Here is a 24,033-nt window from a genome sequence, read left to right as displayed (position 1 = left end):
TGATTATGGACTTCTGTACACTCGGAGTTCTGATCCTATACTCAGTGGTTACACAGATTCTGACTGGGCAGGTTCGGTTGATGACCGTAAGTCTACAGCAGGGTATGTGTTTAGTTTGGGATCTGGTGCTGTTACATGGACTAGTAAGAAGCAGCAGGCAATGGCTCTCTCCTCGACAGAAGCAGAGTATCGGGGAGTAGTTAAGGCATCTTGTGAGGTGGTTTGGCTTCGACGAATGCTTGCGGATATGGATGTCTCCCAGGCAGGTCCTACTCCCTTGTTCTGTGATAATCAGGGAGTGCTCAAACTCGCCAAGAATCCAGTCTTCCATGAAAGAACCAAGCATGTGGAAACGCATTGTCACTATATTCGACAGCTGGTTGAAGACGGATCCATCCAGTTGCTGTATGTTCCTACCTCGGAGCAGCCAGCAGACATCTTCACCAAGCCCCTTGGTCCTGATAAATTTGTAAAATTCAGGGGGTCTATAGGTGTAGTTAATAGATTGAGCATTAAGGGAGGGTAATAGAATGTTAATTTTGTTATTAATGCTCATCAGTGTATATTCTATTTTAGACAGATCGTCTTCGATCTTCTCAGCAGTTTCTTATTAGAAACTTGCTATTCTTGTAAATAGTTTTGTATTATTTATGAGCGTCTTGCTCATTCTGATTAATCAATCAATTCTTTGAAATCCATTGCGTGTCTCGCACTGTTTTAATACTTCCAGATTTCAGTCCATATGTACCACCTTATAAAACTTCTGGAATAAAAATAACCAACAATTTTTTCCTTCTTTCACATTTTTTATTTACTCAAACTAGAAATAATTCAAATGTCAGTAAAATATCAAAATTTATTTTGGAGCAAATACTGTTTGGATTTCCTTTAACTATAAAAAGGCAAATGAAAGTGAGAATCAGAATTTTCTTCTGAAAGGCTTTGCCACTCTGATGTATGTTGCTTCATCTTCCTCTTGAAAGTAAAAGCTGCTAAGCAAAATTATCTACTTTATATACAATGAATTAAGTGAATGAAAAATGCCTGCACCTTACAATCCATACCAACAAAGGATGCTTTTCTTGTGAGCTTCACATAAAACTCATGAACTAAGATTCTAGATCAAGCTTCTCTAATCGCCACCCAAATCCATGTTGGCTTCCATCAAGATATAAACCAACAGAGTGAAACCTGCAAAACGATCCATAAGAGAAAATTAAAAAAAAAGAAGTTGGGTTGAATATATCTCCAACTTTGACTTGAATATAAGGTGACCAAACTGTAAAGTATCTGGCCAACAAAAGGACAGCACATCCTGTTGAGCCTTCTATGCATTGCAATATCTTAAGGGCAATATGAAGAAATTATGGAACCAAAATAATACAGAAATATTACTTCTTCACAGCTGGACGATGAGCAATGGATAGCATTGTGATGCCACTCTCATGAATTCTTTTGTAGAGTTTTTCCTCCCCATCCATACTAACTGCTGATGTACATTCATCCAAAACTGCAAACCTGTATATAGAATGATTATGCTATCATAGATGAGTGACAATGTTATAAACAAAAAAATTCACCCCTAAATGATACACATTTGAATACTGAGAGTAAACCATATAAAGAAACCTACTTTGGGCAATGGTACAGAAGTCTTGAAATGGCAAGTCTTTGCCTTTCTCCTCCTGACAAGGTCTCTTCCCAGTTCTGCAAAAAATAAATATTTTAAAAACTTGTTCATTTTTAGACATTCATGATAATAAATTGAAGCAGAAACTTCAATTTTCATCAAAAGACTAAATAATACCAATTTTATTCAAAACATTGTAACTCCATTATGCTTCTCAAAGTTTCACTCTCATTCAGCTTCCTCTAGAATACCTCTGATCTCATAATTTAGGTCAAAACACAATAGACAAAGCTGCAGGCATGAGCTCTCAATTATATGCACATTGATTGCATGGATGTTACGCTAATACAAAAACTTTCTTATATGTTTTTTCTAGACTGGCTGTAACTGCTTTTAAATTAAATATCTGTAAGACTAAACCAAAGATTAACTGTTTTAGTAATTTATTCTAATAAGTATGCTCCTACTCAAAAATCTTACAGTTCTGTATCACAACAAGCCCATAAACTTACAACTGAAACAAACTTAAATTTCACTCTTATTCAATACCACTAGTGAAACCTAGTCATATGAGAAGAAAGATTTTCATTAAGGGTAGAATCAACATGGCAAACTACAATCTAGATGCACCAATACAAACAAGAGATGTGCAAAGTTGTGTGAATTAAAATATGATTCTGCTAGAATCCCTTGACTTGTTTTTAGTTGAATGATAGTAAAATTGGCTGAAATTGGAAATACGTGGACCTAATCTACAACATAGAAATATATATTAGCAAGTAGAATTTTAAATAGATTTAGCTGCAAGATTTAAACTTTAGGGAATAAGTTGACTTCACAAAATGAATATTAATCATGTGAGTTAAGGGGTAGTCCCTGACAAATATCATTGTAGACATTCTTTAGGTAGCTAGCACTAGTGTACCCTTCCTCTTACGGTTTGTATGAGAGATCTCTTGAATATCTTTTGATTCTTCCATACACTACTGAAATATCTACATCATGTCTTTATAGAGTGCTTCCATTGAGATTGGTTCATTTTTTCCATCATTGTCATCGAAGTCACTTACTACTTGGCCTCGTGCAGTGCAAATATCTTCCTTTTCAGTTATCATCAGCTCGTCATATGCTTCTTGGTGTGACATTGGTGGCACAATTTTCCCCTTACTTCTTTACATCAAAGAAAGTCTTTCAATAAATTATTGTTTCTTCAAACAAATTTGCTGGATTTTTCTCCATCTTCTCGAGTAATTCCTTGACACCTAATGTATGTGCATATAGATTCCATCTTTTCCTACAGTGAATGCTATATCTTTGCAACATTCCAATTGTCATCGTGCAACAGCTTGACTTCAGCCTGGAATGCTTGCTTTAGCTTCTATCAAGTGTCTAAATTATTTCTTGGATTTGAGTACCCTATGTACAATTTGATGGATACCTCAAATTGCTCACAAAAGTGCACAGTGCCAACAAGATTTGTTTGTTTGCCCATTGACATGTGACCACCCAAATTGTTTTTAATCTTCTGCAATGTCTCGTAACCTCCTTCCCTTTACCATAAAAATTTTACAATTTCAGCTTGTTTGAGAAGGATGAGCTCACCTTCCATTTTCTATTTATTTTTTATCCCTTGAACATGTCACAACTTGACAGTAATAATTTAAAGCCTGCTGCTAATTTTTTCTTTGACACTCAACTTGCTTGGCTTTCTTTTGTTGATACACTAGAATCTCATGATTGTATGTCAAAGTTTCATCTCAAGTATCCTCTTGCTCTCATGCAAGAATTCCCTCTTGACACATCTAGACACTAGTATTCTATCAAGTGTGAAGAATCCTCACAGCCTGGGCCTCTACCTCCTGGAATTGTACTTCTGGATCATGGCGAGCTCCACTGTATACCATGTTTTGAAAAGGTTACAGTACAAACTCCTCTTCTTTGTTGATCAGCAATCTTCTAAGTTCTAAGCTGTTGCAGTTTTCTTTGTAACAGTTTTTATCCTCATCCTGAAACCTACCTCACTTCTGCAATAGTACTTTCCACGTCTCAAAGGTCTCACAAACTTTTGTGAAAGCCATACATCTTTTGTCTAGAAGGGGCATTCTTTGGGTTGCCACAAGCAACCTATCTTTTCAGGCTGTATACTCTAGCAATCATGCAAACCTTCCAACTTCCCTCACATCAAGGACTTGTTTCTGTTTTCATGCACATTTTGGATTGCCAATTATAATCCTGCAAGATCACAGCAATTTCTACCAACCAATCACTAATACTATCTTAATTTCTTTCTTTGTGTACTATATGCTACGAATCATGTTCTTTCTCATCATGTAAATCTTGCATCCAAAGGTAATGGTGGACCCAATTGTAGGGCAAGGTGGTCATCAACTTCTCGACATGTTAAATCAATACCATATGATCCAAGATAAAATCAAGAGCAGTTTGAGTTCCCCTGTTATCTTCTTTGTTATGTCCTCAAATAGCAATCTCCAAAAGGAAACTGAATCTTCAGCCAACAAGACTTCCCTTTCATTTAATAGTAGATCTTCAAATTTTCTGCACATGAAAAGCTCGAGATTGATGTTTCACACTCTAACTTAAACAAATTCAGCATATTTGGCATGACTTGGTCATTAAGGTCAATGCTTCATACTCTAACTTCAACAAATTCATCATATTTGGCATGCTCTAGTCATCAAGTTGGTGTCTGGTTTAACACAAACGCATGAAGGCAATGACACAAAACAATTAGTATACACACAACCAAACCAAAGAAATAAAGCACAAATGTCAAAATTGGACTGAGAAGTTAGAACTAACCCCTTTATTCATACACCAAAAAACAAGCATGTACCAAAGATTCATTGGGTAGAACAAGAATGAGAAAGGATAATAATAAGAAAGGTCTTTGAACTCATGGACAATCATAACACTGGGTGTGTTAAGTGAACAACCATTGGTACTATATACAAGTAATAGTCTCAACTATGCATTGATCTCAGCCCTGAATAATCTAACAAACACACATGCTGAATGAAAATATACGAGCTAGTTTATTGTCTTACTAGAGTATTACAAACATGAAACTAACTCAGTAAACCAACAAAGAATTTCTTTCTAATTAGATTTGATTCTTGAATAAAAATGAACTACAAAATCGCATCATGATGTGGAGCCTGATACAATAGCTAACTGGAAACTACTATGAATTTATGATGATTGTCTTTGGAAGTCATCGTAAATTGCATATCTAAACAAGTTAAAATTTACAATATTTTATAATTCTCTTCTCCATTATAGTAAAAAATTAGGCAATAAAGGGTCTATTCCTTGCACTCAATTGTGGCCCCCCGCTTGGCTTAGAAGACTATGCCTATGGCTCCAACATGCTGCTAGATGGCAATGACTCCTCTACCACATCAATATCATCCAATGACAATCCAATCTCCCCTAATACTATAGCCACATCCTCCATAGCCTGCCTCTTGAAATCAAAAATGTCATCCTTTGTAAACAAAAAGGGCTCATCATCCTACATGATCTAGTCACTATAGGGATCAATCCCATTCAAATCAATACACTACACTGATTTGTCCTCCATCTTTCTTATACAAAGCCGAAGGTTGTATTGCACAAAAACTTAGTCATTGAGGCATTAAGTCAACATATTAGGCTTCTTTGTATGGCGTCAAACAAACTCCCGTTGATCTCACAACCAAAAGCACTACAAGGTTGTGACAAAACTCAAAGGCTAGCTTTTGGAGATTTGTGGTATTTTGACCCAAATCCTCCCACCAAGAACCTGCAATAATAAGATATTATGGAGTTTGTAAATAAAGAATATTTTAATATTTTATTAATAATTGTAATTTGTAACTTGTAAGATATCAAACTTCACTTTTTCTTACCTAGCGTCTAGGTGGATCTTCCTCAGATAAGTAGTGGTGAAAAAAAGAGCCCCCCTAACTTGCTTATAATTCTGCAACTTTAAAATAATGAGGTCTCTCACCTCATCCTTTGGTGCCATCCTCTCAATTCATGTTGAAAGACCTTCCATTAACTGCCCATGCTATCGGGGAAGGAAAACTTAGGGTTGAGATAGTACATCGTTGTGGAAATGAGTTAGTCAAGTGTTCCACCTTTGATCAACGACCTCCCAAACAGGGACAAATCTACTTGCATCCCCCTTGTAATAGTTTTTTAAGGCCTCTTTGGCCCTATCCATGGTCTATAAATGTGTCCCATTAGATTTTGCTCCCCATCAACCAAGCACAAAACCCTCACCAATGGATCCAATACCTGCAATGTTTCAAACAAATTAAAGCTACAATGAAAATAAGTACTTTTAAAGTTTTATAAATAAAGGATACAATTTAAAATTTAAATTGAAGTTTAAAGTTACCTTGCTAATGTCCAAGGCTCTCTTGGCAAACACATCATCAAAAACTATCTTTGCAATCCTCTCTCCATCAACTTTCTTTGAATATCTTTAGTCTAGCCAAGGTTGACACAAACATCTATTTCAAGGATGTCAGTAAACTAAAAATACTTAGCAACATTGAAAAGTTACTTGCAAACCACAAGTTATTATAAAATATAAATGTACTTTGTTATATTCCTTGAATCTTCTACAATTGATCCCACCCAATCTATTCTGTTTATAACCTTCAAAAGAAGGTCAAGGAAATGGTCTGCACAAGATGTCCAAACAAGTGGTAGATGCCTCTCTTGAAGCAATCTTCTTAAGTGCCATATATGCCACTACATTGTTAGTAACAACTTGCACAACACTTTGTATGCTCACCTTTAAGTCAACCTCCCCTAACATCGAGCTCAAAGCTTTTACATTCTTCATTTTGTTAAGAGCATCAATTAGCTTAAAACTCAGCTCACAATTTGAAGCCACTAAAAAAGTAATGATGATGTTATTCCTTCCACCTATCCACCCATGTGAAAGAATTGTGCATCCAAACTTTTGCTGCTGCTTCTTATGATTTTCCACAATTATTTTTGCATCTACAATAACATATCAAAGCTACTTGCCACTTAACTCTTTTGGAGAGAGCACCTTGTACCCTTTCCCTACAATCGTCAATGTTGTCACCAAACACTACCAATAAGGATTCCTTGCCATGTTCAAGGGAAAATTGTGTAATGTCCCCTTATGGTCAAACTTAGGAAATTGGGACAATTATCTATCAAGGATCAATTGCAAGAGATTTCTTTCCTTAATGTTAATTTTGTAACGTCGGTCGTACTATCTCATGTTTCCGATATATATATATTAATTTGATTACATATACTAATATGTAAACGTCAACTAATGATAAATAAAACCAAAGTTAACTTATCGCGTTTGACCAACGGTTACACCGTTCATGGTATCGGGTGGTAAAGCAATTCTCAAACAAGTCGCACTCCTTCCGATCGGGTAAGTAAACGGTGACTAGTTTATATACTGTGGTGAGAGGTACGTATAGAAGAGATGTGTCTTCCCACATGGGAAGACATATCTCTTCACTACATAACCCCTCATCTTCTTATATAGCATGCTTACATTGAGGAGGATGCACACACAGAAATTGATAAGTGTGGTGCATCTTTAAAACACGCTATAGCAGATAAAATACAACTTTCAGATCATGTCTCCATCTCTTATATTTTGATCACAGAATTTTGAAAGAACTTAACATGGTATCAGAGCGAAGTTAAGGAAGATCATATTAAAATTCTATAACAATCTCATAAAATTTCACCAGGCTCTTGCTAAGATCACATTCCCATAATCCTAATGGCAGCCGGAGTTAGGTTTGAAGATCGATTAGATGGAGCATCAAATTTTGTATCTTGGAAATTCAAGATCATGCTTGTTTTGAAAGAAAATAAAATTGACTCCCATGTCAAAAGTGAAATTCCTGAACCCTCTGATGATACAAAGAAAATTCAGTGGAGCAAGGACAGTGAGAAGTTCCTTAAGATAATTGTGGATTCAGTAAGAGACCACATTGTACCAGTCATTTCTAAATATGAGACGGCCTTTCAAATGTTCAAAGCACTAACTGACATTTATGAAATCAACAACACTAGCAGGGTTCTCACACTAAAGAATCAACTACACCATATAAAGATGAATAAAGGAGAAACAGTTACATCCTATTTCTTGAGGATCACTGAGCTTAGGGATCAACTATCCACTATTGGACATCTAGTAGACAACAAAGAACTTGCTATGATGGCCCTAAATGGACCTCCTACCTCATGGGAATCATTCATTCAAGGAATCAGTGCTCGTTCTAAATTTCCTAAGTTTGATAGATTGAAAACCGATTGCATTCAAGAGGAATCTCGGCTTGTCACAAGAGAAATAAAACAAAACAATGGTAATGAAGACATTCAAGTTCTAAACTCTAATTCCCACAAGAAAGGAAAGAAGAACTTTAAGAGAAAGAGGGACAATAGCTCAAATGGGAAGAGGTCTTCAAAGAAGAAGAGAGACATTTCTGAAGTACAATGTTTCAGATGTGACCAATATGGGCACTATGCAATGAAGTGTCCAGACAAGATCAAACAACAAGCTTCAATGACAGAAATTAAGAAAGGGAGTAATTCCAAGAAGCTAGTCTTCTGCTCAGCCCTCTCTAGTCAAGTCACCTCCAATTTCAACACATGGGTGATTGACAGCGGAGCATCTCGACACATCACTGGATTTCGTGAGCACCTAGATACACTTGTGGAAAGTTCAAATGAAGAAGTGACAATTGGTGATGACTCAAATTATCCAGTTATGGGAATAGGAACCTGCAATATCAACCTAAAGTCAAGCATATCCCTATAGCTGACTGGAGTTCTATTTGTACCTGGTATAAAGAGAAACCTTGTCTCAATTTCTGCACTTGAAGATAAGGGTTACAGATTAACCTTTATGGAAGGAAAGGTACTTGCTTGGCCAAAGAACTCCACCATCAAGAAATCCCACACCATTGAGTAAGACAAGGGAGCCTCTACAGACTTTGCACCACTCCACCTCTAGCCTTGATTCATGAGACTCCATATTTGAATGAACTTTGGCACAGAAGATTAGGGCACCTTCATTTCCATGCCCTACCTAAGATAGAGAAGATGATGATCGGCTTACCCAAGCTAAGTCAAAAATCTGAAGGAGCCTACAAAGGGTGTGCCTTGGGAAAGAATACTAAAGGGTCTTTTAATTCTAGCAACAGTAAATCCAAAAATGTATTAGAATTAGTTCATTCTGATTTATGTGGACCCATGTCTGTATCCTCATTAGGGGGATTTTTATATTATGTAATATTTGTAGATGATTATTCTAGGAAGACCTGGATATATTTTTTGAGGGACAAAGAGTCTGAAGAAATCCTTTCTAAATTTAAGGAATTCAAAGCTCTTGCAGAAAATATGACAAGTAAGAAAATCATAACCTTAAGAACAGACAATGGGGGGAATACACTTCTAATATGTTTAAAGATTATTGTATAAATGTTGGGATTAAGAGGGAGTTAACTGTACCTTATAACCCACAACAAAATGGGGTAGCTGAAAGAAAGAATAGGACTATAGTAGAAGCTGCTAGGGCTATGTTGTTTGACCAAAATATAGAAACCTCATTTTGGGCTGAAGCATCTAGGACAGTTGTGTACATTCAAAATAGATGTACTCATTCTCTTCTTGACAATAAAACCCCTGAAGAAGCCTTTACTGGCAACAAACCTGACATAAGTCATTTCCGGATCTTTGGGTGTCCAGTCTATATTCATGTCCCCAAAGAAAAGAGGTCAAAGTTAGAACCTTCTGGAAAGAAAGGAGTATTTGTTGAGTACAGTGAAACCTCTAAAGCCTACAGAATATACATACCTGGTCAAAGACAAATTGAACTAAGCAGAGATGTCATCTTTGAGGAAGACATAGCATTCAGGAGGTCCAAAAGCTCTAATGAATTAGAACACCAAGATCCTCCTACAAGCTTCGATGAGGATTTCACCCCTGAGATTCAGAGGGAGACCCCTGAAGATGCTGAGCATGAAGTTCAAGGCTTACCTTTAGAAGAAAATTATCCCGAAACTAGGAAGAGACCACTTTGGGCTAAAAAGATGCTTCAAGAAGCTGAAAATTATGCTGCTCCAAAGGGGACCTTCAGAGAAAGTAAGAGACCTAACCAATTTTCCAGTTATACTGCCTTGATGAGTGAGATCATTGATGCAGAACCTTCCTGTGTTGGAGATGCGCTCAAGCATCAAGTTTGGAAAGATGCTATGTCAGAAGAGTATCAGTCAATTCTGAAAAATGATGTATGGGATATTGTGCCTAGGCCTAAAAGCAAATCTGTGGTATCTTCTAAATGGCTCTTCAAAATCAAACATGCAGCAGATGGCAACATTGAGAAGCACAAAGCAAGGTTTGTTGCTAGAGATTTCTCACAGAAAGAAGGTATTGACTATGAAGAACACTTTTGTTCGAGCAGTTTTGGCTATTGCAGCATCTAAAGGATGGAAAGTCCATCAAATGGATGTCAAGACTGCTTTTCTTAATGGTAAGATTGAAGAAGTTTATTTGGAGCAAGCTGAAGGTTTTGTGATGCATAAGGCTGAATCACATGTCTGCAGATTAAAGAAAGCTCTTTATGGACTGAAACAGGCCCCCAGAGCATGGTATGAAAGAATTGATCACTATCTCTTGAAATTAGGTTTTTTCAAGAATGAAGCAGATCCAAATCTCTACTACAAGGTAATCAATGGTGAATTGTTAATTCTTATTCGTTATGTTGATGATCTACTAATCACAGGAGAGGATAATTGTATTTCTCGATGTAAGAAAGAATTAGCCTCTGAGTTTGATATGAAAGATTTAGGAATTCTTCACTACTTACTTGGATTGGAAGTTTGGCCGCAGGCAGCTGGTATAATCCTTAATCAAGGAAAATACACCATTGATATACTCAAAATATTTAGAAGGTTGGATTGTAGATCCATGACCACACCTATGGAGACAACTCTGCACAATCTAAAGGAAACAGCTGCAGAATCTGAGTTTGCAGATCCTACACTCCACAGACAGATTATTGGATCTCTGATGTATTTGGTAAACACAAGACCTGATATATAATATGCTGTAAATGAACTAAGTCAGTTCATTTGTGAACCCAGGGAAATACATCTTGTTGCTGCAAAGCATATTCTGAGATATCTTTGAGGAACTATTGGTTTTGGTTTGAAATATAAACATGTAGAACTTGACCTACATGGATTCACTGATTTTGATTGGGCTGGAAGCATAGTTGACAAGAAAAGCACATCAGGATGTTGCTTCAGTTTAGGATCAGGAATGATCTCATGGATATGTAGAAAATAGTCTTCAATTGCTCAGAGTTCTACAGAAGCTGAATACATTGCAGCCTCCATGGGAGCAAGAGAAGCTGTATGGCTCCGGAAATTGCTTGTAGGACTGTTTGGTCAGCCATTAAATCCTATTGTCATCTACTGTGACAATCAGAGTTGCATCAAGCTTTCAATGAATCCAGTATTTCATGACAGGTCTAAACATATTGAGATTCCTTATCACTATGTTCGAGATATGGTGGAAAAAAATGTGATCCGACTGAATTATATTAGTATAGGTGATCAGATTGCAGACATTCTTACCAAGCCTCTCTCCAGGATCAAGATTGAACACTTTAGAGATAAACTTGGTATGGTTGAAAATGTTATTTAATTTTGAGATAGAGTCTCATTTATTCTGATATACTAATATATTTAAAGATGTTTAGTGTGTAAACTCTTTTATTTGTCATGTGTGTGACTCCATGACTGCATGGGCCTTCTGTGAACATTATTGAAGGGTGGCGACTTTTCAATAATGAACACTTGTTTCAAATTGATATTGTAAGGTGACGATTTTACAATTATCAATTTAACTATCTTGATGGATATCATGTGAATTGATATTTGTGGACATGTCATGATAGTATATATATCTCTGAGACATTATGGTAGATATCTGTTGGTTGATATCATTAAATAAACCATAATTATGATAGAGATCTTCATGGTGAATATTATGAACATAATATTCGTGGACATGCCATGAAATCATTATCAGTATGGTAGGCATCATGTGACTTGATGCCAGTGCACATACCTTACTTGATAACTATGAGTTATGGTGAGTATCATGAGACTTGATATTCATTGTTGAACCATATCTCTGAATATCACTATGGTGTGATATCTCCTCTCTTCACAATCAATGGATGAATTGTGATGTTTTCTCTAACATGAAATGTGTCCTCCCTAGTTAAGAGGGAGTGTTAATTTTGTAACGTCGGTCGTACTATTTCATGCTTCCGATATATATATATATATATATATATATATATATATATATATATATATATATATATATTTGATTACATATACTAATATGTTAACGTTAACTAATGATAAATAAAACCAAAGTTAACTTATGGCGTTTGACCAACAGTTACACCGTTCATGGTATCGGGTGGTAAAGCAATTCTCAAACAAGTCGCACTCCTTCCGATCAGGTAAGTAAACGGTGACTAGTTTATATACTGTGGTCAGAGGTACGTAGAGAAGAGATGTGTCTTCCCGCGTGGGATGACATATCTCTTCACTACGTAACCCCTCATCCACTTATATAGCATGCTTACATTGAGGAGGATACACACACCGAAATTGATAAGTGTGGTGCATCTTTAAAACACGCTATAGCAGATAAAATACAACTTTCAGATCATATCTCCATCTCTTCTATTTTGATCACAGAATTTTGAAAGAACTTAAACATTTAATAATCTCAAATAGTGCTTAAGATAATAACAATAGAAGTTGATACTTTACAAATGATGCTTACTATGAAATACAATTGATATTACTTATACTCTGATATTAGAAAACCAATATTGCTGCTATCTCTGATATGGCTCTAAAACATATGCAAGATGATTTGATCTACTTAATATAATGCTCTTTATCAAAAAAGACTTTTATCGTCTCACTGAATTTACTGTTGCTGATAGCAATGTAATGCTCTTTCCTGATAAACCGATATGCACTTACAATGTTCTTGTTGATACTCTTGCTGTGTTTGTTCTTAATCCTTAAACTCGTGCAATTACTTTCCAAATATCACTTAGAACGATATGATGGCCTGCAGTTCCTTATATGTCTTTATCAATATGCAGAGGTATATGTTGATATCACTTACTATGATATGTTGCTGTCCCTGATCTGAAATTACATGCTTGCAACAATAATTAATGGTGCTGTTTCTGATATAAAATTTGATGTATGCAACCGGTATGCCAAAAAATGCTCAAAGAGCCAATCCCAATAGGATACAAATAAAGAAGACAAATTCCAACTTGATGATTTCTTGGAATGGGGTGGATCCTCATTTAATATCTTGGTATCAAATGGTTGCATCCTTTGGGAGTAGACACATCTTTGTCAAGGATTAATTAATCATTCTTAAGATCGCATCTTTCCATTATTCATGAGTACTTGTTATTTATACAAATTGGCTTTTGCTCTTAATCACTGCCTTGAATTACTACTTATAATTGCTGTCTAATGAGTAATCATCCTTTGAATAACTAATCAGTTGATTAGTTAATATATGTGACAAATTCCTTCATGGTGGCAATATTGATAATATTATGCTGATGGCTACGTATGGGCAATCTATAAGTTTTATTGCTGACTGCAATCATCTCTTGGCGAAAGTGGATATATTTGTTTGGTTGCTTTGAGACTTAAGTCTTCTTTGACATGAATTGCTGATAATAAAACAATTATAATGATCACTCAATATAATCCGCTTTTAACTAATGACTAAACCATTCTTAACAAGTGATTTGTAATATGTTTCCTTGAGCCCCGATTCCACCAATTGTCCTTATTATTTTATGGATTACTGCTTGCTGGGATCCATCTGAGGTAATCGTGTACAAGTTTGCTATATTTGTTATTTTCTCTTAATCATCGGCCAACTCATATGTCATATGAGTCGGCTTCTCTTTGGCGTCATGATCTCTGTTATAATCTCCTTACTGAATGCTGTTTAGTTATAAAGAACTTACATCATTAAATGCATACATGGATCGCTGTTTCCATTAATCACCGTCTCTTGTTAATTGCAGATTGACTCTATCAAAGATGAGACTGGTTAGTCCATAAAGTTGATCATAAGTGTACTAATTCTATGTCCCCTTTTGGGATTTCCCTAAATCTTCCCTTAGATTACTATTCTCAATTGATAAGGGAGGGTTAGAGAGAGGGTTCCTTTATCTTCTTAAAGGGAAAACAGTTTGCCGGTCCCTTTATTGTTTTCTGTTCTGCTAAAATATTCTCCCTTTTGATTCTTTTTTCATTTTGATCAGAGTGTAGATCGAACTTCTGTATATATCTGCATATTAATCTATTTGTATGTGTTTTCTATCTGCATAAGGATTTCACTGGTAATCATACCCAGATGCTATTATAAGCAATCAGTCAATTTCGGTGTGGCTTTCTGAAGGTATCTTTAAGTTTGATCCGCCTGTGATGTTGATGTAATTCTGAGTGCAGTCTATTTCTTTCCAACTGATTCATGTATTATGGATTAAGTATGAATGTCATACATATTGCAGTCTATATTAATTTTACTACTGAATTCTGCATAAGAACATTATCAGGCTTCATATATTAAGCATACATATTAAGCACATCCCCAACCAAGAACAACGATGTTACTGCCCGTAACTTAATAACAATTCTGATTTGATCTGATCGATGGTGATCTCCTTGGATGCTTGGATTCCTTTCCTTTATATCTCTCAATGTGAGGGAGGGGTCACACCTCTTCACCATGTATGCCCTTTGGCAAGAGGCACACCCTTTCACCATCGGCACCCTTTGAAAGAGTGCAACTCTTAATTATTTCTGCCTTTTGCACCTCTGATTCCCATATTATCCCTCTCAAATGAGGTTCTCTTCTCCCTTTTATATCTCGTATTTGAGGGAGTCACAACTTTTCATTTCATGTCTTTGACCATTCATTAACTTAATTAAAATTTAATTATATACTTTTATATTTTTATTTTTATTTTACTATTATCATTTACCATTAAATTGTATTTCAAAGTGGGGACATTACATTTACTTGTGGGAAGTATCCATAAACTCGTACATTTGAAATTTTGAAGGGATTTCACAAGTTGATCGGAATCCAATAGTAGTAAGCCCTAGCATTGTAAAATCAAGGTATGTTATTTTCAGATTGGTCTAGCATTAGTCAGACTTCGTATATAAAACTGAGGGTTGCATTAGACTAACACATTTACATTTGTTGCCCTGCCGTGTATTTGGAGTCACAGAGAAGGCAGTCTGTAGCAAAGCATACCAACATCTAATTAGCTTTACCTCTATGGTACCATGTGAAATAAGAGCACACAAATAAATGGAGACACAGGCCAAGAGAAGATTATAAAAGATATACAATCCAATAAAGAACTGTAGAACCATTTAAAAGCTAAAGAAACAAAGTTTCATCTTGAAGAAACCAATAGTATCCATCTCTTAAACTTCAAGCACACCTGAATTTGGTCAAGACCATCTCCTCGATCAAGTAGATACCCAATTTCTGTGGCTTCTAAAGCCTCCATCACTCGATTATCATCAATATAATATTGCTGCATTGGTGTTGAAGGAGAAGCAAAATTTGTTTGTACCCGAGTCGCAAGTTTCAATGAATCCTGTTGTAAATCTGGGTAACAAACTTGGTCCCTCAAAGTTCCACGCACTACATAAGGCCTCTGCAAAAATAAACAGCTTGAAACATTTAATAAACATGATATAAATGTAGGTATGTCTTAAATCAAACAAAACTTTTAGAGTGCCTTGTCAAATAAAAATGTTGATTTAAGGAAATACTTGGGAAAGATAGAAGATTTTCCCCATAGGTGGTTTGCTGATTGTTCCACTGTGGAGAGGCCACAATTCTGCTAGTACACGTAAAAGTGAAGACTTTCCACTGCAAAAGGTACACATAAGACTCAGATCTTGATGTCAGAATAAATATGCAGATTGACAAATTCTGAATCATGATTGATAGAACAAACCAGAAAGACAACAAAAATTGCACCATCAGCAGACTCAGAAACCTTGTATAATTATCAATATTCCTGTACAATTTAACTGCTTGAAAGAATGTGTAAAATAAATTAATGCGGATGAGAAAGATGGAAGGAAACTCTACTACAAGAAAGTAGGTGAGAAGACAGATGAAACACTATTCTTGGGGTATCCTCCTTAGGATAACTAGAATAAAATTTGTCATAATATGCCAAGTGCACTCTTTTGGAAGGTTTGAAATAAATAGGAGTTGGAATTTTGGGAGTATTAATGGATCAAATTTCATCCTTTATCAATGCATACAATCTTCAGAGAGCAGTAAATAAGGTTGTCTACAGAGTGAGGTCAGAAAGTGAAGGATTATTGAAATATTGTGGAGGGAAATGGTATCAAGAAAAGGGTTTGAAAAGATTTTGGGAACCTCAAAGCATTACTGAAATTGTTAAATCAAGATTTTCTATTCTCTTAAGCACCTTTAGGATTCCTTTAAGAGTCCTTGAGTTACAACTATAAAGGTTAAAAGGTTCATGCAATTAATCAGTCTCGGTTACTATATGTTGTTTGTCACATCTACTCGTGCTTCGTAACGAGTGAAAATAGACTTTTCCATCTAATACCAAGCAATACCTAAGTTGTTCCTTTAGTCAGCTAATTATGGAAAGATCTTAGGTGGGCAGAATCTGAAGTGAGAGGACTTTTGGGAGCTTTCTGGGTTTGTATTAAGCTTTAATTCTGAAAGGAAATAATATGTTGAACTCCATGGCCATTACTATTGGGGCATTTACTATAGATTCATAGACAGTATTGGTATATCATGGATGGTGGACCAGATAAGCAATCTAGATGCTTGGCACTAATAGACTTTAGAAGAATTAAAGTGCTGTACATTGAAGCAGCTGATTCCTTGCCTAAGCTGTTGTGTGCTTCATAGAATTCAAATGGAGAAGATCTTAATGAATAAGGTGTACAGCACGGTTGGCATCCCTCTTGCCATCCCCGGCCCATTGGAAAAGGTCTAACATAGCACATCCATGTTATCTCCTATTGGCAGGCTTTGATGCACTATTTTCACAAATTAACAATAGGTTTACCATGCATTCCTTTTCAACTACATGATTACCATGGGACAAGGACTAATAATTGTACAGGAGATGGGAAAAGATAACCGATACATGATTTTTCAAAAAATTGAAGTTGGTTTCTTGAAGGAAAAACAATTAAAATACATTTGAATATATGTAAAATTAAAATTTAAAGGAAAAAATTGTTACACAATAGCAATACAATTTTAAAAATATATAAATAATTAAAAATGAAAAAAATAACATTTTGAAGTACAGAAAATTATGTCACAAAAGCATAGATTAATCATATTGGTATTTAATAATCTGAATCGCGACATAAAAAGTTAAGATTAAATACAATAACAGTCAGGGTCCAAGGACCAAAGTAGTGTCAAGAGTACATAGCTAAATACTTAAAATTAATCATGGTGCAATGGTGACAATTAAAGCACACAAAACTCAAAATTCATAAATGGTAAATTGGTAATCATATCTCATCCAATGGAACAGGTCCAACTTCGACATCAGCTACGTGATTGAATATCAGATCCTCTTTCTCGATGCTCTCTTCACAGTCATTGCTATCATGAATTACACATCTCTCCCATTTCAGTCAACAGACAAAAATTCAGAGCAAATAGGCATTCTAAGCCTTTTAATTGTTTATCTTCTTACCATTACCTCTTTGGGTTTGAAAAGAAAAATTTATACTGCATAAATGCTCATAATTTTTTATGCATAAGATAAAAATTATGAGTCTATTAGTGTACTATTTTGGTTCTTTTAGCTCTTGCAAACTAAGTTTTAGCACTCAACAAAAAGTCAATATAATTTATATGACATATCTAAGAAACATGAAGAGGAAGTTTCTTGATTTTCAAGAGATACTTCAACGAAATGTGTGAAGATACCAAGAAAATTCATACAAAATCTCCGAACATCAAGAGACTGTTGTTTTCTCATCCCTCAGTTGTTTGTCCTTGATGACAAAGCTACAAATCTTGACATTCACAGTGATGCCCTTTGCCAGGTATACTTGATTGATATTATACATATGGCACGTGATGCTTGGAGGAAAGGTGTATATGATTGGTATATTCATTGATGGACAGGTGTATATGATTGGTATAATCAGTGCATGGTATTGGCTTCATGAGTTGTTTCATTTGGTTTGTGCATTAACCTGGTTTCATGATAATAGTGATTAACAGTGATTGATAACAATGATCTCTTGATCAGTGAGTGGTATACAGTGGCATTGTTTTGGTATCTCAGTTGAGACATATTTATGTTCACGCATATTCAGTACAGTTCATTGATGGTATACAGTGGCATGGATTGGCATTAATGTCGAAATTTCAAGTGCATTTTCTACTTGATATATTTCACCATCACATTGGTGTCTTGTGATATCTTTGGCATACAGTGTTGAGAGACTTTCACTTTAAATATTGGAAAGGTTGTGATTATGTGTAGAAAGATATTTGCATTTAGTTACAAAGGTGAGTGCAAAAGCTATGGGATAATGTCTAAATGCAAAATGTATAAGGCATTTGTTTCTGGTTGCTTGATTGTCTTCATATTGTGACAGTATATTGTCCAGTATATTGTCCTTGGTACAGTGACATGACACTTTGGTTTGATTTGGTATGATATACAATCATTCTGGCACATCTTTCGGGTTTATTTTGAATAGTATGTGTTCTTACTGCAGTTCTCAGTATGGGCTTTGGTACATTGATGGATACAAAGACAGAGAGGTGATATTATTTGTTCCTAGGGCATGGTTATTTATCTTCATTACTTGTTTTTTTTTGTGAGCCTTATGATGATTAATATTTTATTGATAATTGTTTCTAAATAAGTGCTAATGACTTATTAACACTATTCAAAGGTCATTTAGTACCTATTTGTTACAATTGTAATAAAGTGTTAATGGTTCAAGGTGAACAAGGCTTATATGTGGGAACACAAGTGTTTAGTATGCAAGAACTATTTTTAAAGGTTAATTATTCCATCAAAATGCATCTTCACTGGAATCGGCATTATGAAGGGTTAGTGTTACTTATATGGGACCAAATAAAAGTGTTTTTTCGAAACATCATTTTGGTATATTCAGCACATGGGTATTATTGGCACACGGGTTTCTATGATATATCAAATGTCATTTTTTTGTTTGTCCTAATTCATAACATAGAAACGGTTTGTGGGTATTTGAGTCTGTGGTTTCTTCCTTGAAACCCTAGCCGCCTGCTAGGGCACGACATGACAGAGATTTCCATTGATTTCATCTTTGAGCTGGTAATAACAGTGACAGTGGAAGGTTGTTAGTTAGTTCCTCTCAAGCTGGAGGCAGAGATACTGTGGTGGTTATCTGGTTGCAAGATTGTAATCTTTTATTTCGAGCAGTTACGGGTACTATTGCTCTGTTTACTTTCTCTTGCAAAATAAACAATACAGCCTGATTTAAGCATCAGTTAGTTTCAAAATGGCTTGTTATTGTTAGTTTTCTTTCAGTTATGGAAACGAATTTGGCAGTTAGTTTTTGTCATGCAATCATTATAAAAGACTTGAATCTAAAACAGAGGGTTCGATTTTTACAGTGAAAAAAAGAGGGTTTTTAGATTTGAAGCACATCATTTCTTAAAAGGCTGCTATTGTTGTTTTATGAAAAGTTGATCTCGGGTTCTAAAGGTTTTCTTTAAAGAGGTCTTGAAGAGTATTATGTGTGAATATACACTGCTCTGTGAAATATAATTTGATTGTATTAGACTATTAGTGCACAAGTCCAGTTTAGTGCACAATATGACCATGTTGTATAAACAGATCTGTGTATAACATTATATGATCACTTTTGTCCCTGAATCTCAAGTCATGAGACATACAGGGAATGCTATGTAATGATGCAGAGATTAAAACTCTGTTTTTAATATTCACATTGAGCATTGTGATGAAGGTCATTGAAACATAGCCAGTGACGCATATTGTCAATTGCATACAGCCAGTGAGGCATATTGTCAGTTACATACAGCCAGTGAGGCAAAATATATTGTTAGTGAGACACACTGTTTGAATGCCAGTAAGGCCTTGTAAACATTTGATTCACATATTAAGCCAGTGAGGCAATTTCGAGTGGTTTTTATTCCCCATGAGGGTTTCCCACTCAGGACAATTTTTGTGTTATGAGTTGTTACTTTGATGTGATTGATCCTCATGTTCATTTGCTTATCATGTGTCATTCAGTTTTAAGTTGTCCTGAATTAAATTGATCTGCATGAACTCATATCCATCATATAGTATTGTTTGTAGAGATATTTTTGCTTATCCTGATTGTGGTCAATTAAGTCATAGTTCATTTATGTATTATGGTTAAATGAATATCCTTGCTCTTGAGTCTCATGTTTGTTATAGATTGCTTCGTAATATTGTGTTGATGCATCTTTGATATTGATCTATCAGTGTCAGTTGTCGCAGTGCAGAAGTTGTTATGTTGTGTAATATGATGCTTCATCTCAGTTTATCAGCAGTTGTCTTGATGTGAGTTGATGTCTACCAAAGTTTTAATTCTGAGTATGCCTGTTAGTTATGTTGCAAAGTTTTTGAAAGTTTATTTCAAGGTCTTTTGGAATTAGTATACCACTGATTCACCCCTGCCTCCTCGCCCTCCTGCCCCCCTTCCCCACCCCCTCAGTGGTATTGTACTCCAACAGAGACATCCTCATATGTGTCTCCAAGACAGGGGCATCTTCCGATATAGAAGATGGGTACCAAGGTCAGAGCATGAGTCTACAGTTAGCTGTGTGTTAAAGCTCATACTCATTCATATGCATATACAAGGTTAAGATTCTCTTCATGGAAAACCCTCAAACCCCTATTCTGCAAAAGAAGGCATCCTGTCATGATTATATACCTTAAGAATAAAATACAACACTATTCAGTTTAGATCTAGCGAGGGCAAACAAAAATTCCTTACCTGCCATTTGGTCCCATAATGATGACAGAATTCCTAGGTAGTACCTCAAAGCTAAGTTCACGAACTAATAGAGTCCCATCTGGTGCATAGACAGTTACGTTATCGAATCTGGCAGCAAAATAGAGAAAAGTAAACTCAATGAAGTTTTGGGAAAAAATGTAAGATAGATCAAAATCAAGTAATACAGAACACATCCTTACAACGAGATTCAAAACTCGTTAAAAATAATATCAAAGGATTTGACAAGTTAAACCCATAAATACAAAAAGGGAAAAGTAAACTCAATGAAGTTTTGGGAAAGGATGTAAGATAGATCAAATCAAGTAATACAGAACACGTCCCTACAACGAAATTCAAGATTCCTTACAAATACTATCAAAGAATTTGACAAGTTAAACCCATAAATAATACAAAAAGAGAAACATAAATTTGATGATTTGATACTAAAAATTCAATCAGAAATGACAAGGATACTCATTCAATACTGAGAATGAAAATTAATCTGTTCACATACTTGATTATTTCATCCCACACGATATATGGAAGCCGTGGCAATATGTCATTGGAAGCTTGAAAGAATGGATCATTTTCAATTGGCTTTGATGTAATATTTGCTTTTAGCTTTCCTCCTGTTGCACTTAGCATTTTAACCTGTCATCCATGATTAAGAAAAACTTAAAACATGGTTTAAATGTTCAAAAGCTGGAAAAAATACTATGTACCAAGGATAAGCATGCTACATATTTTGACACATCCTCTATAGGGGACGCTATGGGGATGTGGGGATGCATTGGTCCCCACACCATTTTTGAAAAAAGTTGGAAACAATGAATTTGGATAAGGAAACAATAGGAGGGCAGTAATAGGCAACTACCCATTCCCTATTGCCGAACCAACATAGAAAATAAAAATAAAACAATTTCTTAAAAAAAACACAAAATTGAAAAAAAAAATGGGATGAGGGGACCACAAGGACCGCCACACCCTTTACACCAACCCTAAACCTGAAACAACCACTCCACTAACAACTAAAAACAAGGAAAAAAACATTCTTCTATTTTCCAGATTGTGAAAAAGAAACCAGCTGTGAGAAGAGAAGAGAATAACAGTGGGAAGAAGGCAAGAGAGCATCAAATCTATATCAATTGAGGTAAGTTTATTATCCATTGTTCATTTGTTCAAATTCCTTTGCATTTTCTTTTTACAAAGTTCCAAACACTTAGGAAGGATTTTATGTTTGTTTTTGTTTTATGTTTGCACTTGCAGCTATGTTTAAAATTTTCAAAAGAAAAACAATGAGCAGTAGTGAAGGTATTGAGGGTAAAGAGGTTGAAACTTAACAAAGATGCAATAGAAGTAGCATTGGGGATTCTATGGAGTGCTCTAAGAACTGTGAATTCTAATAATCCATTTGAATGCCCTTCTAAACTCTTCAAAACCTATGCAAAAGGCCAATTAAATTCTTAAAAAACATCTTTTACAATTTGCAAAAGGCATCAAAGGAAGAAATGAAAAAAATTCAAGGAAGAGTAGAGTGGGGCTGTTGGTGTTGGAAATAAGCCACACCCGGACCGACGATGGGCTGGTCCAAGAGGGGCCAGTAGCTCAGTGGTAGAGCACTTCAGCAGCATATGGAAGGTCCTAGGTTCGAGTCCTAGCTGGTCCATGTCTCAACATGGTATCAGAGCCAAGTCTAGGCTAGGAGCCCCAAGCACACGAGAGGTGTGGCTTAAGGGGGGTTGTTGGTGTCGGAAATAAGCCACACCCGGACCGACGATGGACTGGTCCAAGAGGGGCCAGTAGCTCAGTGGTAGAGCACTCCTGTAGCGTATGGAAGGTCCTAGGTTCGAGTCCTAGCTGGTCCATGTCTCAACATGGTATCAGAGCCAGGTCCAGGTTAGGAGCCCCAAGCACACGAGAGGTGTGGCTTAAGGGGGGGTGTTGGTGTTGGAAATAAGCCACACCCGGACCGACGATGGGCTGGTCCAAGAGAGGTCAGTAGCTCAGTGGTAGAGCACTCCAGCAAAGTATGGAAGGTCCTAGGTTCGAGTCCTAGCTGGTCCATGTCTCAACATGGTATCAGAGCTAGGTCCAGGCTAGGAGCCCCAAGCACACGAGAGGTGTGGCTTAAGGGGGGGTGTTGGTGTTGGAAATAAGCCACACTCGGACCGACGATGGACTGGTCCAAGAGGGGCCAGTAGCTCAATGGTAGAGCACTCCTGCAGCGTATGGAAGGTCCTAGGTTCAAGTCCTAGCTGGTCCATGTCTCAACAGGGGCTATGTCATTTATGCAACAAAGACTAGAGGGGCAGCTACACAAGAAATAAAGGAATGTCAATAGAGACTATGTAGTCTAGTATGCAATTTCCTACCCAAAACATAGATATTGAGAATCAAAGGGGAGAGAGTTCTATGAAAGAAAGAAAAGGGCTAGTAGTGTTGCAAGTTGCAAGGATGTTTGATATGCAATCATGTGAGGTGGACAAGTCTTCTACTGCTAAATTTTCCTTTGCCAATGCCATACCATTTTGTGTGCCATGTTCTCACTATTTGATTCAAATGTTCAATAAAGCAAATTTTTGGTGCCTCCTCAATTTCCCCACCTAAAGAACATAAGCTGCATATCACCCTCCTTGAAATAGAGTATTCTAAAGTAAGTGTAATAATGGAGAAAAGGAGTAGGATTGGAAAAGAAATGATTGCTTTCTAATTAGGGATTGGTAGATCAATATTAGACATTGACCACTCATCAATATCATTGTTACTTATTCAACTACCTCTTATTTTCTTGAAGCTATTGATTGTTTAGAGAAGAAAAAGGATGCAAATTTCCAATTTCAGATTTTAAAGGATTCCATAGAAGAGATTGGGCCCTTTAATGTCGCACAAGTGGTGACCAATTTAGCCGTGTATGTAAGTTAGTAAGCTTGATGGAAGAGGTTTCTTACAAACACATTTTTTAACCCTAAATTGTGTTCATGTATTGAACAATACATTGAAAGACATTGATGTAATGTTCTTTTTTGGTCCATTCCAACATCCTTGGAAACACCCAACTTTCTTGGAGAATACCAGCTTTATTGGAAACGTATTCTAATAGTGATAGAGATTCTAATAGTCGTAGAGAGTTCTTAAATCCAAGCCAGGTACAATGGTACTTTCTATAAGCAAACCTGATATTCTAGGAGCACTCCACACTTCTTGGAGAAGTCTGTCATT

General features: G+C 36.1%; 1 protein-coding gene across 1 annotated transcript in view; it reads right to left on the bottom strand.

Moving 5' to 3' along the window:
• Nucleotides 1-769: 769 nt before the first annotated feature.
• The window catches only part of LOC131034070 (uncharacterized), a 123,824-nt gene continuing 100,560 nt past the window's right edge, over nucleotides 770-24,033 (bottom strand). Inside the window, exons 12-18 of the mRNA XM_057965421.2 lie at nucleotides 21,329-21,465; nucleotides 20,815-20,922; nucleotides 15,577-15,676; nucleotides 15,240-15,458; nucleotides 1,634-1,707; nucleotides 1,396-1,518; nucleotides 770-1,191 (exon numbers count right to left, since the gene is read on the bottom strand). Coding sequence (XP_057821404.2) covers nucleotides 1,110-1,191; nucleotides 1,396-1,518; nucleotides 1,634-1,707; nucleotides 15,240-15,458; nucleotides 15,577-15,676; nucleotides 20,815-20,922; nucleotides 21,329-21,465 — 843 coding nt within the window. The 3' untranslated portion in view covers nucleotides 770-1,109. The remainder of the gene's footprint in view (nucleotides 1,192-1,395; nucleotides 1,519-1,633; nucleotides 1,708-15,239; nucleotides 15,459-15,576; nucleotides 15,677-20,814; nucleotides 20,923-21,328; nucleotides 21,466-24,033) is intronic.

Source organism: Cryptomeria japonica, chromosome 2 (genome assembly GCF_030272615.1).
Source record: "Cryptomeria japonica chromosome 2, Sugi_1.0, whole genome shotgun sequence".
NCBI classification, from domain to species: domain Eukaryota; kingdom Viridiplantae; phylum Streptophyta; class Pinopsida; order Cupressales; family Cupressaceae; genus Cryptomeria; species Cryptomeria japonica.
This window is presented reverse-complemented; position numbering and strand designations above follow the sequence as displayed.